The following is a 17,831-nucleotide window of genomic DNA, read 5'->3' on the forward strand; positions in this document are numbered from 1 at the left end:
TATTTTGACTCACCTCACTTTGGTTTTAGGTAGCAGAGGAAAAGAGATGGAGGACGCCCTAAAATAACCGTTTATCTTTGGTATCAAAGCTGCTCTAAACACAGATCTGGGTATTGACTTGTTTTCTGCAAGACCAGATTCATAATCAGAAAAGAGTCCTTTCATCAAAGAAAACATAAATAGGTGTGAAAAAATAAATAGTGGGAGACAGAGGGAAATTGTCTAATTCTGCAGGTTGATAATTGAAAATTCAGGGGTTTATATGCCTAGTTGGTGACCATGACTACAGCCCAGTATCTTTTTCTTGCTGTCTCCTTACCTGCTTCTTCGTTTTTGTTATCCTTTTAAACAAAGGGGAAGAATAATTAACATTTAGCTTAAATGCTAAATGTCCTAGTTAACTTTTTTTTAAGATCAGCACCTGAACTAACATCTGTTGCCAATCTTCTCTTTTTCTTCTTCTTCTTCTCTCCAAAGCCCCGCTGTACATAGTTGTATATTCTAGCTGTAGGTCCTTCTGGTTGTGCTGTGTGGGACCCCACCACAGCATGGCTTGATGAGCTGTGCCATGTCCACGCCCAGGATCCTTAACCAGTTGGCCATCGGGCCAGCCCCGCTAGTTAACTATTAAATAAGTTAAATTTGAACAGTTGGTGACTGAAAACTAAATCTAACGTTATGAAATCTTTAATTTTTATATTGTTGAAATTTATACCACTTTTGCTAACCTAAAGCCTTTCTGCTGTGACTTTAATCTTTTTTACCTTAAAGGCAGGGAGAATTATCAGCATTTTCATATAAATTAATTCTTTACTTATTAGGGCTTCCCTAAATGGCCTGTCTGGAATACTAAGTAATTCACTTAGGTAGCTCTTTTCTAACTTTCCTGGCGTCTTTGTCTCCCAAGAAAACCTCTGCCCTGTGTATTTTGAAATGAGAAGCGCAAAAGCACAAAAAGTGGCCATTAGCTACTAGTATTGTAGAAAAAGCCAGCACATGGGGGGAATAAAACTACGTAAATACAAGATGGAAAAAATCTCAGCATCTTGAGAGTTAAGAATTCTCTATGAGGGGCCAGCCTGGTGGCGCAGTAGTTAACTGTGCATGTTCCACTTTGGCCGCTCGCGGTTCGCCGGTTCGGATCCCGGGTGTGGACGTGGCACCACTTGGCACGCCATGCTCTGGTAGGCATCCCACGTATAAAGTAGAGGAAGGTGGGCATGGATGTTAGCTCAGGGCCAGTCTTCCTCAGCAAAAAGAGGAGGATTGGCAGCAGATGTTAGCTCAGGGCTAATCTTCCTCAAAAAAATAAAAATTAAAAAATAATTCTCTGTGAATCTGGATTCCTTTATTGTTTACATTTGTCATGTAAATTTCCATTTCTGTTCCAGACTTACTGACCATCTTCCTACCTGCTGCTTCGTGAGCAGGATCTCTCTCCTCTGACCCTTTGCCTCTCTTTGGAGAACCTCATTTCTGTCCTTACATTGCAGTATTTTAACTTAAGAATAAAATGAACTCTTGTCACAAACTCTGGGCCATTCCCTTTCCACAGGAACTACATTTGAGTCTGGTGGCTGTTTCTTTACCTGTCCGAGCAGGTAACTGCCCTGACTCACCTCGTCCACCACTCTGTAGAAATGGTGCTAGGCTCATCATCTGGGCCTCAGAAGTTTGTGCAGTTTTCCAAACAGATAAGCAGGTCCCCTCCAGAGAGTATTGCACCCCTGTCTGCACTGGCTGCCAGGACATGTTCCGAGCTGCTGTCTTCTTTCTCTGGGGGAAGAGTGATTTCTACCCGAGAAGTTTCCAGGCTTCCTGGTGCTTTTGGTTGATACCCTTCCTTCTACTCCTTCTGCTCCTCTCCCCTCTTCTGATTTCTCTTTCTCTCCATACAAACACCCTTTGTGTGAGGATTTGTGAGCTGCATGAGATCAGAGACTTTGTCTTGTTCTCTGTGGAGTCCCCAGCACCTAGAACAGTGCCTGGCAGATGACAAAGACTCTGTCCTTGACCACAGCTTCGTCAGGCTCCTCTGGGCCGCCTTCTTGACGATACCTTAACCTGGGATCCTTGCGCCCCATCCTCGCTGGGGCTGCACAGCCAATTGTAGCAAGAATCCCACTAAGTCAGTTCAGAGAGAATCCTCTACCCTTGATATCTGAACACCCGTGATATCTGATTAAGTTCGTCATCACCCCCTCCCCCACGTGACATCTGATTACCTTGACCTGCCCTCACCAGAATCCTATTCAGTTGCTTTAGCAAGAAACCCCCTACCCTGATGTCTCCTCTTAGTAACTTTTCATCCATTGACCACCTCGTTCTGCTCATTGGCTGTAAATGCCCAGTTGTCTTCTCTGCTTCTGGAGTTAAGCCCAGTCTCTCTCCCTTATTGCAATAATCTTCTTTACCTCTTTATATAATTCTTCTTATACATCGTATAAGTCTTCTTTTCCACTTTAACAAGTGTCAGAATACTTTTTCTGTAACACAGACTTGGAGTAGGTGGGCACCAGCTTGTCTTCAGTGATTCTCCCTGCCCCTTTAGGGATGGATCCTTGTGCTCAGGTGGCCCCACTTTATAGGCCATCCTCCATCAGAATCTGTTAATTTTCTTGTGAGCATTTTGAATCTTTACCTTTCTGGCCTCCTAAATTTTTTTTAATTAAATTTTTGTCCTTTTTAAACTCTGAGAATGATGAACAGGAACAGACCATGTTTCTCCAGTCCTGTATATTGTATGAGCAGAAGATTTCTGCTTCTCTTTTTCCTGTTCCTTATTTAAAATCAAAAGTGAAGAGGTTCGGAGTTCGATCGGTAGCGGGAGCGGAGAGCGGACCCCAGAGAGACCTGAGCAGCCCCACGGCCGCCGCCGGCCTAGTTACCATCACAGCCCGGGAGGAGCCGCAGCTGCCGCAGCCGGCCCCAGTCGCCATCACCGCAACCATGAGCAGCGAGGCCGAGACCCAGCAGCCGCCCGCCGCCCCCGCCCTCAGCGCTGCCGACACCAAGCCCGGCACCACGGGCAGCGGCGCAGGGAGCGGCGGCCCGGGCGGGCTCACATCGGCGGCGCCTGCCGGCGGGGACAAGAAGGTCATCGCAGCGAAGGTTTTGGGAACAGTAAAATGGTTCAATGTAAGAAACGGATATGGTTTCATCAACAGGAATGACACCAAGGAAGATGTATTTGTACACCAGACTGCCATAAAGAAGAATAACCCCAGGAAGTACCTTCGCAGTGTAGGAGATGGAGAGACTGTGGAGTTTGATGTTGTTGAAGGAGAAAAGGGTGCGGAGGCAGCAAATGTTACAGGCCCTGGTGGAGTTCCAGTGCAAGGCAGTAAATATACAGCAGACCGTAACCATTATAGACGCTATCCACGTCGCAGGGGTCCTCCACGCAATGACCAGCAGAATTACCAGAATAGTGAGAGTGGGGAAAAGAATGAGGGATTGGAGAGCGCTCCCAAAGGCCAGGCCCAACAGCGCCGGCCCTACCGCAGGCGACGGTTCCCACCTTACTACATGCGGAGACCCTATGGGCGTCGACCACAGTATTCCAACCCTCCTGTGCAAGAAGTGATGGAGGGTGCTGACAGCCAGGGTGCAGGAGAACAAGGTAGACCAGTGAGGCAGAATATGTATCGGGGTTATAGACCACGATTCCGCAGGGGCTCTCCTCGCCAAAGACAGCCTAGAGAGGATGGCAATGAAGAAGATAAGGAAAATCAAGGCGATGAGATCCAAGGTCAGCAGCCACCTCAACGTCGGTACCGCCGCAACTTCAATTACCGACGCAGATGCCCAGAAAACCCTAAACCACAAGATGGCAAAGAGACAACAGCAGGCGATCAACCCGCTGAGAATTCGTCCGCTCCCGAGGCTGAGCCGGGCGGGGCTGAGTAAATGCCGGCTTACCATCTCTACCATCGTCCGGTTTAGTCATCCAACAAGAAGAAATGAATATGAAATTCCAGCAATAAGAAATGAACAAAAGATTGGAGCTGAAGACCTTAAATGCTTGCTTTTTGCCCGTTGACCAGATAACTAGAACTATCTGCATTATCTATGCAGCATGGGGTTTTTATTATTTTTACCTAAAGATGTCTCTTTTTGGTAATGACAAACGTGTTTAATGTAAAAAAAAAAAAAAAGCCTGTTTTTTCTCAATACACCTTCAAAGGTTTTTAAATTGTTTCATATCCGGTCAAGTTGAGATTTTTAAGAACCTCATTTTTAATTTGTAATAAAAGTTTACAACTTGATTTTTTCAAAAAAGTCAACAAACTGCAAGCACCTGTTAATAAAGGTCTTAAATAATTGTCAAAAAAAAAAAAAAAGTGAAGAGGTTCGTCCCATGGCATAGTGGTTGGGTTTGGCACACTCCACTTGGGTGGCATGGGTTCAGATCCTGGGTGTGGACCTACACCACTTGTCAGCCATGCTGCAGCAGCAACCCACATATAAAGTGGAGGAGGATTGGTACAGATGTTAGCTCAGGGCTAATCTTCCTCAAAAAAAAAACAAAGAGGAAGATTTGCAACAGATGTTTGCTTAGGGCTAATCTTCCTCAGCAAAAGAAAGAAAGAAAGAAAAATCAAAAGTGAGGTATGAAGGTATCACTTAGGACACCAGGCTGGCATGATGTTTTATTAGTTCTGCAATAGAAAAGACAGCTGAGTCTTGGCTCCTGTGATTCTAATGTGATCCATGCCTGCAGATTCACTGAAATTAATCATCCTGAACCTTGCAAGAAAATGCTTTGTGTCTGGATTTTCTTAGTTACATTTTCTGTGCTTTTCTACACCCAGACTGTTTCTTTTGAATTATATATGTACCTTGTTTCTTAAGTTTGTTGTAAATAGCCCTATTTTGAATATATATAAAGTTACTTCCTATAGACTAAATTTAGAATAAATTTTCACATATTGTCTACATTACAGTTAAATATGGGATCTTAGAGCTGTCTCTTTTCTTTCAAATATGCGGACTTTTAAAAATTTCGTGAAAACTTAATTTATACCCTGAAAATATAAGTGGCGGTTTTCAACATACTTTTATGCATATTTAAATTAGTATGATATATTTCTAAATATTTTCATGTGAAAAGTGGAAGAGACTGCTATGTTTTTTAAAATTTAAATTTGGTTACTTCTATTGTCTTTACATGATCAACAAATATATGTAATGATCAGTCTGAAATGTAGGATGATGTAAATGTTATACTTAGTTATGAGGCAGACATGTATCAATGCTCCACTTTGTGCCAGGTGCTGTGTTGGGTGATAGAGGTGATGACAGCCCGTCCCCTCATCCCTGCCCATCAAGTGTCCTCTGCAGGCTGGACAGTAGCTGTGAGATTGCCAGTGCAGGGTTTCAGGGCATATCAGCGGTGCTGTGACCGAGAGCACATGCCCAGGATCAGAGCTGGGACGTCTCTGAGTTTGAAAACTCTAAATTCCCTCCCTTTCCTCTGTGTTTTCTTCCGTTCGTTCCCTTTTCTCTTTGATTCTTTCATTTTTTCTGTAGAAGGTCAGACACTTTGTTCCCTATTTTATATCAGCAGCAAAAAAAGATGCTGGCCATTTGGCCCCCTTTTTTGGGGGGGGCGGTGAGGAACATTTGGCCCTGAGTTAATATCCATTGCCAATCTTCCTCTTTTTGCTTGAGAAAGACAGTCCCTGGGCTAATATCCGTGCCAGTCTTCCTTTATGTTTTGTATGTGGGACGCCCCCACAGCATGACGTATGAGCGGTGCTAGGTCTGCGCCTGGGATCCGAACCTGTGAATCCTGGGCCACTAGAGCAGAGTGCAAACTTAACCACTATGCCACTAGGCTGGCCTTTGGCCCTATCTTGAATAAGTTTAAAATTATATCAGAGGTTTTTAAATAGAATCCTTAGGAAGCAATTGTTAGGTGAAAAGAACTATAAATGTCTGAAATCCCTGTTAGTAACGTAACACCCTTCTGCTTCAATGTAGCCATCCTCAAAATGGGCCAGAAGTGGCCTTTGTTCATGTCGCAGCATTTATGAAGTGTTTGGGAGGAAAAGGTGGATGGTGCTGACATACTGATTTTTATAAGGAAATATCAGCTTATCCTTTACTTCTTCCAGACTTTCACTAACCTGTCTCTCTGCTTTTTCCTTATTTGCTGAAAGTTTGATCATTTTAGATTGATGACATTTTCGTCACTCACCATGTCTTCATTTTAATGCTTTCATGAATTATTGAAAATTGGTTTTCTACAATGTAAGAAATTAGTCTACTCTACATGCTAACACATGATGAAAGGAAGCTCGGTATTTGTCAGACATTTAAATTGTTCATTCTGCCATCTCTGGCTAATGCAATGTGGATGACCTCTTGTTTCTAGGGAGCTAAGAAAATATTGACTTCATGCTTCATGCCTGGTGGGGCTGGGCATCTTTTTAGGGGTGGAGTGGAAAGAAGGAGATAAACATTCGAGAAGCTTTAAACAGATGAGTTGTCCAAAGTTTAGCAAAGTCATCTGAGCATTAAAAGCCAGACCAACAGGGCTTCTGTGAGAGGCAGGGAATTATTAGAAAATAGTGTATATTTCAGAGTGGGAATGCAAAAAAACCAATGAGAATTAGAACATCAAAAGACAGTATAAAAATAAGAAGCAAAACGTGAATTTTGAAGTAAAATAAGAAGTAATAGTATTAACATTAGTATTTTTACTAATTATAAAATTAGTGATTATAAGGGCTTTTCCTAGGAAAATTGCTGTGTGCTGTGAGAGATGGAAATTAGATTTTCAAAGCTCGCTGTTGGCATGTTGTGCTATGCAGAAGTCACATTTAGCTTATTTTTGTCATTTGAAGAATGCTGGGGTTATTTGGAATAGTAGGAAGTATTGTTTATTTAGCATCTTCTGTGTGCCAAATCCTGAGCTACGAATGTAGCTATTTCATTCAGCCTTCTCAACAACCTCTGAGGAGCACGTGTTGTTAGCCCCAGGAAACTGATGCAGGGGAAGTCAATTAGCTTTCCTGATACTATTGAAAGATTCAGACCCAGGTCAGTTGAGCTCCCATGCCATGTTCCCGTGCTCTAACCATCACCGTGTGGCAGCTGTGCTGGAAGGAAGGCAGCAGGCCAGGGAGCACAGGAAGAGCAGGCTTCTGCCCACCTCCGTCTCACAGCATGATCCATGCTTTGCATTTCTCGTTGTTCCATGAGAAGGCTTTAATGTTTTATAAAGTATAAAAGCACTTTTTAGCTCCTGTTATTAGAGAGCTTACAAAACATTTTCTATGAAACATGGTCAATACCATTGAATTTCAAAGAAAGCAGTAAAACTAATGACTTTGCTCTGGGGAAAGCATAAGATGACTTATTTTAAGCTAATCTTCACTCAGTAAACAAATCATCCCCCCACTGAGAAGCAGGTTTATAAAAAGTAATTTTAACTTTACTGCAGAGACGTCTGGAAATTGAATTCTGTTGACTTCAGAGTGAATAATGCCACTTACAGACAAAAGGACCTCAGAAAAGGTGGGCAAAAAGTGAAGTGGTTCTGGAATTTAGCCACATCTTTTTTCTTTTTTCCTGAAGAAATTTTCTGTTTTCCATTTAAATCAATAGTGTTCTAAATTGTGAATAGCAAAACTGAAAGAGCCCCATTGTTCAACTGAAATGCCATTGCTCTTGAATTATTTCCTAGCGGAAGCCCTGAGGAACAGGAGTTTCAGGAGAGTAAAACGATTTCTCCAGCTCCCTGTTTAAACACGCTGCCCTAGGAGGGCCTGGACTTTGAAGTGCTTTTCAGATTTTACAGCTGGATTTGTGTCAATCCAGCCATGTTTCTAAATCTGAATAAATTTGTGACTTGTAGTCTGTATTTATGACTAAGGTTAGTGCTTCAGAATTTGGTGGTAGATAATGCCCACAAACTTTGTTGTTTTGGTGTTCATTGGAGCTTGATTATTTAAAACAAGTGTGCCACATCTTCAGGCTCACCTGATTATGCAGAGATACTGAAGGAAATTTCTACTGTGTTTTGCCTTTGGTGGATATTCAGTGACTTTTTTGCCGGGAGTAGGGTCATAATAAATACCTCTGCGATGGCAGCAAGGCCTTTTCAGGCAGAAACCATAAGATGGTTACTATGAGAAATAAAGGTTTCACATCAGGAAATGTTTTGTTGTCAGGAGAACATTTAAGGAATCTGACATTTCCCTGAACCAAGTCTCTGTATCTACAAATATCATAGTCCAGAAAATTGAGTTTCATCTTTCTTATTATAAATAAATGTACCTTTCTGATTATCTGCAAATTTCGCATTGCCAGCTAATTTTTTACTTATGCTTCTAAGGAATGGTTTTTAGGTTTTTTTCCTTTTAAAGCATTGTTTTATGTAAACTAAGGTACACTTATCTTTGAGTGGTCATCTGCTTTTGAGGTTAGCAGTTTGTCCCTGAAAAAAAAAATTTGTATCTCGAATGCAGAGGTTAACCTTTTATGAAAATTAATTAACTATAAGGACTTCTGTCTGAAGGAGTTTGGCAGATTATATATTCTGAATCACCTCCCAATTGAAATGCTATGAAAAGCCTATAAAGCATCGTTTGAAGTATATTGCTCAGTTGGCACAAAAAAAGAGAAATCATAGAGACTGAAGATAAAATGAAAGCAGGAATCTTGAATAGTCCCTGAGTGTTTCTGCTGGGCTTCCCTCTGATGCCACGTAGGGCAATGGGGATGGAAGATAAAGCCTCTGCTTCTCCATGCATGTGGAGAGTCTAGTGAGAGATACCCTCAGTGTAAGGGTGATTGAGAAATAAACCTCCCAGTGGCAGAGCCGCGGCCTAAGGAGCAGGGAGGGTGTAGGAAGGAAACCTACCGTCTTTACCTTGGCACTGGGGAAGGAGAAGGGGAGGCAGGGTGTGAATTCTCCTAGATAAGAAAGGCTGAGCTTCACGTGGGTGCAGGGTATCTTGACTGTCCCTGTGAGGTCCAAAACTCCCCACGCCAGGAATTTCATTTAAAGTGCCTCCCAAGAATCAAACAGAAGCTGAAAACAAATCTTCTCTGGAAGAGTGCCACTTCAACTCAGGCCTCCAAGAATTTCTACAGATCATGTTTCAAGGGAAATCAGTTCACAGTCAGAAATCACAAATCAGATGAAGAAATTCACCAACGTGAGAAATAGAGCCAGCAGAAACACCACAGTGGAATTATCAGATTCCTAATGTAAAATAAGTGCATTAAACAAGCTTTTAAAAGTAAATGATTAATGTGATGCTGCTTTTATAAAAAATAAGCAAGAAAGAAGATACTGTAAAGAATGACCAAACAGATTTTGAAGAGGACTAAGTAGAACTTCTGCAAATAAAGAATATGATTGTTAGCATTAAAAAAATTCAGTTATTCAGATTAAAGACTGTTCTTCAGGTTAAAGAAGATATTAGACATACCTGAAGAGAGAATTAATGAAGTAGAATATAGATGTAAAGAAATTACCTAAAATGCAACCCACCAAGAGGTGAAAAGCATATGAGTGGTTAAGAGACATGGAAAAAAACAAATCTTTCCAGCAATGATAAACTACATAATTGGGACCAACCATTCTGCAGAGGACAACTGGCCCAAGATATTATCATGAAAATGAGTTAGCTGTCTTAATATCAAAGCATACTTTAAAAAGCATTATTAGAGATAAAACTTCATAACCATAGAAGGTTCCATTCAGTTTTATGAATTATATTAAATATAATAATTCTAACTTTGTGTATCTAGCAGCATGTTTTCAAAATAGAGCAAAAGTTAACAGAAATACAAGTAAAAACAGATAATTTTTACAATCATAGAGGAACATTTTAACAGAACTTTCCTGTGACTGATAGAAAAAAAATGGCCCCAAAAATCAGTAAATATATAGATTTGAACAATATCATTAACAAATGACTTAAGAGACATATTTATCATATCACACCTAAAGGCTGCAAAATACACATTCTTTTCAGTCACATACAAGAACATTTAAAAATCATTTAAAGAAAAAACGTTAGGCCATAAAGCTTTCCTCAACAAATTTTAAAAGATTGAAATCATACAGAGGATGTTCTTTGAGCACAATAGAGTTTAGCCAAAAGTTAATAACGATAACCATAGGATGAATAATCTCACAAACATAATGTCAAGTGAAAGAAGTCAGACATAAAAGAATACATGTTGTATGGTTTCATTATATATGAAGTTCAAAAATAAGGCTAAATTAGACTATAGTGTTTATGGATACATATTATGGCAGGAAAAGAACAAAGGAAAGTAAAGTGATTACCATAAAAGTCAGGATGATGATTAGTTTTGTGGGGGAGAGGGGCTTGTTCAGAGCATCATAGTGCAAGAAGTTCCTCTTCATTCTTTTCTAAAAAATGTATTGACTATCCTTATGTGAATAGAATTTTAGAATAATATGGTCAAATTCCTTAAAAATCTCATTTGGATTTTTATTGGAATTGTGTTAAATTTATAGATTTCCCCTAGGATTGTTTGCACCTTTGAAATATGTGTTCCCAGTTATTCAGCTTTTATTTGTTGTGTTGTTTTTAAGATTCCTCAGAAACATTTTAGAGCTTTTTTCATACAGATTTCACATTTCGTGTTAGGTGCATTTCTAAATATTTTATTAATTTTGCTTCTATTGTTAATGAGGTGTGTCCCCCACCCCCCACCATACTTTCTAACTGGTTATTGGTAACGTGTAGGAAAACTATAGATTTTTTTAACTGCTTATTATTAGTTTTAATTTCAATTGTTTATTTTAAAATAATCTTTGTTCTGTTGTTGTGGGGTAGGTATTAGCAGTCATTTAATAATAATTTTCACATTCACTTACTGTTCCTCATTTACAGTTGAGAAAATGAGGCTTAGCAGAGGATAAAAAGATCACTCGAGGTCACACAACTGAACAGTGGTGGAGGTTCTAATCCAGTTATATCTAACTGAAAAACTCTCTTTCTACCATGGGATTACATTTTCCCTCATAAATTTAATTCAACAACAAATGATATAGAGATATTATGCAACAGAGGTGAAGGAGAGAGTGAATGTAAAATCACCAGGGATATAAATGAACTATCCAAATTAATATAGCAATTTCACTGTGAAATTGAAGGTAGGAGATTAAGTGGAGAATAGCTAAGATCTAACATTGCCTCTCAGTCTTTAGAGGTCAAAGGACATTTTTGTTTATAAAACTTTTGAGATGTACTCTGAACCTTTGTGTCTGATACATTGTGAAGCAGATGTCTTCTCAGTGCGTTTTTTTTTTTAAATATTAGAAGTGGCATTTAGTGAACCATTTAAATGATGATGATAGTGGACACCTTTAAGATTATTTTAGTAATGACCATCTCCAGACTGGTTCTTAGGACTAAAGGACTGGAAAGTATTCCTCCTTTCGTTCAACACCAATTTTATTTTGCGTCTTTGAAGTCCCAGCCACTCTATGTAGGTGCTGAGTATTAAATAGTGAATAAAAAAAGGTAAATTATAAACAAACATATAAGCACATATCTTGAGAAAAGTGCTGTGAAGAAATGATCTGGGTGCCAATCAGAGGTGCCTTGCCTTTGAGAGTGGGCTAGGCAGAGAAAACAGCCTGTGACAAGGCCCTGAGGCATGTTTTAAGGAACCTAACAAAAGCCACTGTCGCCAGAGGACAGAGGGTGAGGTGAAAGTTGGAAGAAGCTGACGTTGGCTAAGTGGGCAAGGATTGTAACATACAGGACCATGGAGACCGTGGAAAGGAATTTGCATTTTATTCAAAGAGTAATGGGAAGTTTCTAGGAAAGGCACCAACACTGACCAATTTAGGATATTAAGACATTGTAGTGGCTGTGTACCGAGAAGATCAAGAGCGGCAGTGGGAAGACCAGGCGGGAATCTGATGCTGCAGACCAGGGTGTCTGACCCTTGGCTCTGTTGATGTTTTGGGCAGGCTAATTCTTGGTTGTAGATGCTGTCCTGTGCACTGAAGCACACTTTGCAGCATCTCTGTCCTCTACCCACTAGCTGCTAGTTGTAACTCTCCTCTCACCTTCCAAGTTGTGACAACCAAAAATGCCTGCAGACCTTTCCGAAAGTCCGGGGTGGGGCGGTCAAATCGTCCTGGTTGAGAGCCACTGCCATCGACCAGGAGTGACCTAAGGAAGACTTGGAATGGGGTGATGGCAGCAGAGGTAGAGAGAGGCACTCAGATTGGAGACACACTCAGGTGGAAGAGGGTTTACCAGATTACTCAGGGTAGTGGGCAGAGAGGAGATCGCTCATTGCCAGGCTTTTCAGGAGAAGCTTCCTTCCCATTTTTTAAAAAACTTAAAATTTACCCACGTTTGTCCTTGCTCTTTGTCAAGCCTTGGAACTTGCAAATATTGTGTCTGCTGTGTGTTCTATACACAGAAAAGATCCACCCTCCCTCCCATTGCACACAAACCGCGTTTTCAAACACTGGAGAAGTGACCTGGGGCTTGGTCTTTCGCCAGGAATCCTGACGTGGGTAAAGCTGATCGATAACTTCGAAGGGGAGTATGACTACGTGACCAACGAGGGGACGGTGTTCACCTTCAAGACGAACCGCAATTCTCCCAACTATCGCCTGATCAACATCGACTTCACGGACCCTGAGGAATCTAAGTGGAAAGTGCTTGTTCCTGAGCACGAGAAAGACGTCTTAGGTAAGACTGCTGCTTGAAAATTGGGCTTTTGTTCTTGCTGAGAACGTCACCAAGTTGGGGCATCTCTCGTTCTCTGGTGACAGGTTACAAGGTAAAGAACCTTTGACCTCTAATCCTCAGGAATAAAGTGTCTAAACGGCACAACCAAGTATTTACTGTATGGCGTCTTTGTAGTTAGTACAATACCATGCACGGTCTTCATAAAAACCCTGAAGGTGTGAATCCAGACTTTCAAAGGTAGTTTTTTTTAAAATATCAATTGTTTTTGTCTAGTTATTGGCTGATGATAATCACTAACATTTAATCTTTTAAACCATTTGGATTCAGAATCCTTAGCTTTTAGCTTTTGAATAGCCTTTGGCCGTTTGTATTATACCTATTATAGATCTTAGAGTGGAGTTACAGTCCCCTTATTAGAAAAGAAAATAGACTATTGTCAGATTTAATTGAAATCTGTTGCAGTTGCTGCTGTGTGCACTGAGCTACATTCAACTTTTCAGAACCTCACTTCTGTATCAATCATGTTTCAGAATGCCTTTAAGTTCCCTGTTATTCATTTTCTCTGTGATTTTCCAAAAGCGATATGCTGCTTTATAAAGTATTTATTGCCTGAAAGCTGGATTTGATTAGAATAAGACTCGCTAATTTTGCCACTACTTTTTACACAAAAGGAGCGTCCAGTACCTTCAAGCCAGTGAAGAGTTTGCTTGTTGAAGGTGAACTTCTGCTGACGGGTTGAATGAGGGTAAAATCTAGGACCGTCCCCAAACGCGAAGGTGGAAGATACGTAGTTAGGAAAAGAATTCCTTTTGAGGTCTGCAGAGTGGCCCCGGCTCAGATAAAGCAGTCCTCACATGTGTTTTTCAGTGAATTAAAGCACAGGAATGGAGTCAGACAGATCCAGGTTCATGTCCTGGAAAGGTCAGGAGCTCTTCCTCCCTTGGCTCAAGCCGGGGTGCTCTGTGCCTGGCAGCTATTTAAGCCTGGCCTTGCATAGTGGGTGGACGGGGAAGGGGGGCGCATGATGACAGCAGACTCAGGGAGTGATTCCCGTGGGGCTCCTGCGGCCGGTGTCTCTGCAGTTCCCTGGGCCCTGGAGGAGGCACTGCTGTGGGTGTTTGCTTGAGATTCTCCTCAGCCCCTGGGCATCCAGCAGCGCCCTCCACCCTCTTCTGTCTTGAGGTCTCCACACCCCTTCAGGCAGTTCTATTAGATGGAACCCAGGACAACGTCATCTGTGCTCTTTCCTACAAAAATCACATCTGCAACCCCTAGGCAGCAGCCCATCCCGGGCTCTTCCCCTCATACTTAGTCAGCCCTTCTGCCTTCTGGATGTTCCGGTCACAGTCCCTTTAGCTTCTGGGTTTCGATTAGGCACCAGCGCTCTGTCTCTGTCAGTCTGGGGTTCTCCCCAGTGGGAAGGGGGACTCACAGCCTGACTGGGGATCTTCCCAAGGGAATCTCTTCACCTGTCTTCTCAAAACCTTCCAGTCACTCTCTGACCCTCCTTTATATCTGGTTGAGTCGTGGAACAGGTTTTTGGCCGTTTCCTTTCACATCTGTGTGTGAGCAATCTGCTTCGCAGTGACTTTGGTAGCCTGATGGCTTCTGTCCAAACTGAGACAGAACGTCCGCCCAAGGATGGTAAGAGGCCACATTCAGTGAGTGCTTCCCAAGCGCCACGTGAGTTGATCTCATGCGTTGGTGGGTCCGAGTGAGACTTTGGTGGCATAAGTCTTTGTGTAGGGTGCCCTGGGTGCTTTTCAGGTGCAAGTTAGGGTGGAAGAGTGATTCTCATATGGGGATTCATCAGAGATGAAAATATGTCCTAAGACGTGTGAATTTTCTGCCTTTTAAAGCCAAAAAAAAAAGTGGTTTTAACTGTGCCTTAAGGTGACATCCTCTCTCACTTGTAGATCTAAAGAAATGCAAATCGGTGCTCAGAGATTTTGGGGGGTGATATATTTTTATACCCTTCCTACTGGAAGGTTATAAGTTCTTTAGACTGGAAAGGGGAAACCTTCAATATTCACTAGAACTCATCAATTCAAAGAGAAGCACAGTAGAATTTGCTATATATCATTAGCACAGAATGCCCTATTGAGAATAAAAACTGGAGATGAGTCATAAAGTACTGCTGTAAAGTCAGAGCTTTTATTAACGACAGACTACAAATCACCTTGTCCTTTTCTGATTCACTTTGTCTGTTTTATAATTCTGATGTACTCGTAGTCAACACAGATTGATTTTTCTTTGACAGAAATAATTTACTTCAATTTCCCCCCCCATACTTTCTTTAAAATATGAAGGCCATATGAAATATATTGCTTGATTGAGACAGTTTAAAAAAGTTGAATTGGGCAATGAACAAATTACTTTTAGACGTAAGAGTTCTTATCCTCACCTGAGGAAAAGTTTGCTGTGATAATCTAAACAGCCCGGTGGGATCGAGGCCCCTGGTGATGCTGAGTTCCTTCTGGCTTGTTCATGTCTTATTCATGTTGATAATTGATCACGTTATAAGCATGAACTACAGGTTTCTTAGGTTATAAAAGTAAGCAGTGTCCAGAACCCCACCACCACACCCCCCACCATGAAACCCAAAAAGGCTTGTCTTTTCCACATTTGAGCTGTTACCTGCAGCCTTGTCCTTGCTTCCATTTACCGCAGCATCTCTCCCTCCAGATGGCCTGTCCTTACCTCATGCTGATCTTGTCCAAAATGAAATGGATTGTGCTCTGTGCCTGCCGTTCTGTTTTCTCCTTTCCCCCATCACCTCGCTCACCTCCACTCTCCCAGCTCTGTCACTGACAGCACGGTTACTCAACTCAGAACCCTGGAAATTCGGGAGGATTCATTTCTCTACCTTACTCTCTCTATCCCCACAGTCGCCAAATCCTGGTGATTCTTCTTGGAAAATGCCTTTCATTTCTTTCCTTTCCTCTCCGAACTTTATCCGCAGCTTGATTTGATTTGACTGGGATATTGCAGTAGTGTTCTTCCTGGTCTCTGGTCCATCCTTCCGTATCCGTCCATTATTCTACATCCTTCACTGGTGTCATCTTTATTTATGTCACCCTTCTGTCCAAACAGTAGCTCCTCAGTAACAGCTAAGTCAGAGCTAACCTCCCCTCTACCTGGCTCACGGAATCGCCATCAGACCACCGCCACCATCGCCACCCACCCCAAACTGAGCAGCTTTTTTCTTCTTAAAAATGGATCTCTCACTTGTTCTGTTTACCAGTCTCGCTCCCTCCCTTCTTTCCTGCTGTTCGTTCCTGTTCCTTCTCTCTCCTCTTTCCTAGCTCTGACCTTCATTCATTGAGTCATCTGTCTTCCCACCACCTTGTCCCCCAGAGGGCTGTCCTGTTCTGACACCACCCTCGGCACCCCCCCATCGCCACACCCGTGTATTTGAGGTGCAGCTCAGCACCTGCTTAAGGGCTGTCACTTGATTTGGGTCCCTACCTACCACTCACTTTCCTTTGTTTACACACTACTACTTGTATTTTTATAAGATTGTGTCTCTAGGGCAGAAGTGACGTATCTTCTTATAGCTCTAGCACCTTGCAGGGTGTCTGGCACATACCAAGGGCTTGATACATTTTTGTCAAATAAACAACCCTGACAGACATGGGTCATGATTTGGGTTTTGTTGTTTTCCTCCTGATATCTCCTATAACATGATATTGGACACAAAATGGGCAGGCAGGGTTATTTGTAGTATGCATTATCTGGATTATCACAATCCCATGGCTCAAGGTGGAGAATGTTTTGTTTCATCTGCACTAGACAATGACGAATTATTAAAGGAATATGCTCGGGGCCAGCCCAGTGGCACAGCAGTTAAGTCACACGTTCCGCTTTGGCAGCCCAGGGTTTGCTGGTTCAGATCCCAGGTGCAGACATGGCACCACTTGTCAAGCCATGCTGTGGTAGGCGTCCCACATAGAAAGTAGAGGAAGATGGGCATGGATGTTAGCTCAGGGCCAGTCTTCCTCAGCAAAATAATGAAAATAAAGGAATATGCTGAAAACTATGAATGATTAAAACCAAATATAAAGTCACTTTGCAAGTCTCATTGCTGCATAGCCCCGTGTGTAGCTCAAGAACTATTGTTCAATGAAATAAATGTTTTGCTAATTTTCGAAACTACATTAGGTTTAATCCACCCATATCTTTTCAGAATGGGTAGCTTGCGTCAGGTCCAACTTTTTGGTGTTATGCTACCTCCATGACGTGAAGAACATCCTACAGCTTCACGACCTGGCCACTGGTGCTCTCCTCAAGACCTTCCCGCTGGACGTCGGCAGCGTGGTGGGGTACAGCGGCCAGAAGAAGGACACAGAAATCTTCTATCAGTTTACTTCCTTTTTATCTCCAGGTGAGAGTCTTTTCGCCAGTGTTGTTCAATTTAAAAATCACACTAATGTTTGGGTTTCTTTCGGGAAATGGAAATGTAATGCTGTGTTATTGAAAATCACATATGCTGCATTACAGCCAAAATTACTTCCTGGGAGTAAAACAGTAAAACAGACGCTCAGAGCAAAGAGAAAGGTGCAGCCCTCAAACCATACTCTCCTTTCTCTTATATCCTGAGTTCTGTTCTGGGGACGGGACCAACTGTTGTTTTAGGCTGATTTGAAAAATTGGTATGAACAAATATGACCTTAGATTCAGCCTTTAGTCTTTGTATACCAGGACACACGCAGTGCAGATAACTAAAAGCATAAAATAAAAATCTGTAGTCACATCTGACATTAAAAAACTTATTTCTAGAATAAACTGAGAATAAATTCTGCTTTTGTTAAACTGAATTAAAATATAATTCTAAAAGTATACTCTTACATCATTTAGAAAAAAAGTTTGTTACTTGGGTCTAGTAGAGAAGAAAAAAATGCTTGTAAATTGTGATTTTACATTTCACAGTATGGGTTAATTTTCCCCAAAGCAAACATAGCTCTCTTTTTAACTTTTTTTGACTTGGTCACACTCATTTTGCTTTGTTTTGTTTTTTTCCTGCTTCTCCACTTGGCTGCACTGTTTTTGTTATAACCGAAGCCATAACGCACACTCTGAGTTGTCCCAGGAGTCTGGCTCCATTGGCAGTTTGCAGTTGAC

The 17,831-nt window shown here is 41.7% G+C and overlaps 2 protein-coding genes across 2 annotated transcripts in view; both read left to right on the forward strand.

Annotated features, from left to right (window-relative positions):
- The window catches only part of PREP (prolyl endopeptidase), a 120,435-nt gene that overhangs the window by 51,609 nt on the left and 50,995 nt on the right, over positions 1-17,831 (forward strand). The window contains exons 8-9 of the mRNA XM_046674940.1: positions 12,519-12,710; positions 16,897-17,094. Coding sequence (XP_046530896.1) covers positions 12,519-12,710; positions 16,897-17,094 — 390 coding nt within the window. The remainder of the gene's footprint in view (positions 1-12,518; positions 12,711-16,896; positions 17,095-17,831) is intronic.
- On the forward strand, positions 2,935-4,137 carry LOC124246613 (Y-box-binding protein 1-like). Its single transcript, XM_046674941.1, has one exon. It carries the CDS (start codon positions 2,950-2,952, stop codon positions 3,907-3,909), a length of 960 nt encoding a protein of 319 aa, XP_046530897.1. The 5' UTR covers positions 2,935-2,949; the 3' UTR covers positions 3,910-4,137.

This window comes from Equus quagga, chromosome 11 (assembly GCF_021613505.1).
Source record: "Equus quagga isolate Etosha38 chromosome 11, UCLA_HA_Equagga_1.0, whole genome shotgun sequence".
Lineage (NCBI taxonomy): Eukaryota > Metazoa > Chordata > Mammalia > Perissodactyla > Equidae > Equus > Equus quagga.

What these genes read in the sequence shown, in the direction of transcription:
- LOC124246613 (XM_046674941.1), top strand. Translation starts at nt 2,950, where the DNA reads ATGAGCAGCGAGGCCGAGACCCAGCAGCCGCCCGCCGCCCCCGCCCTC.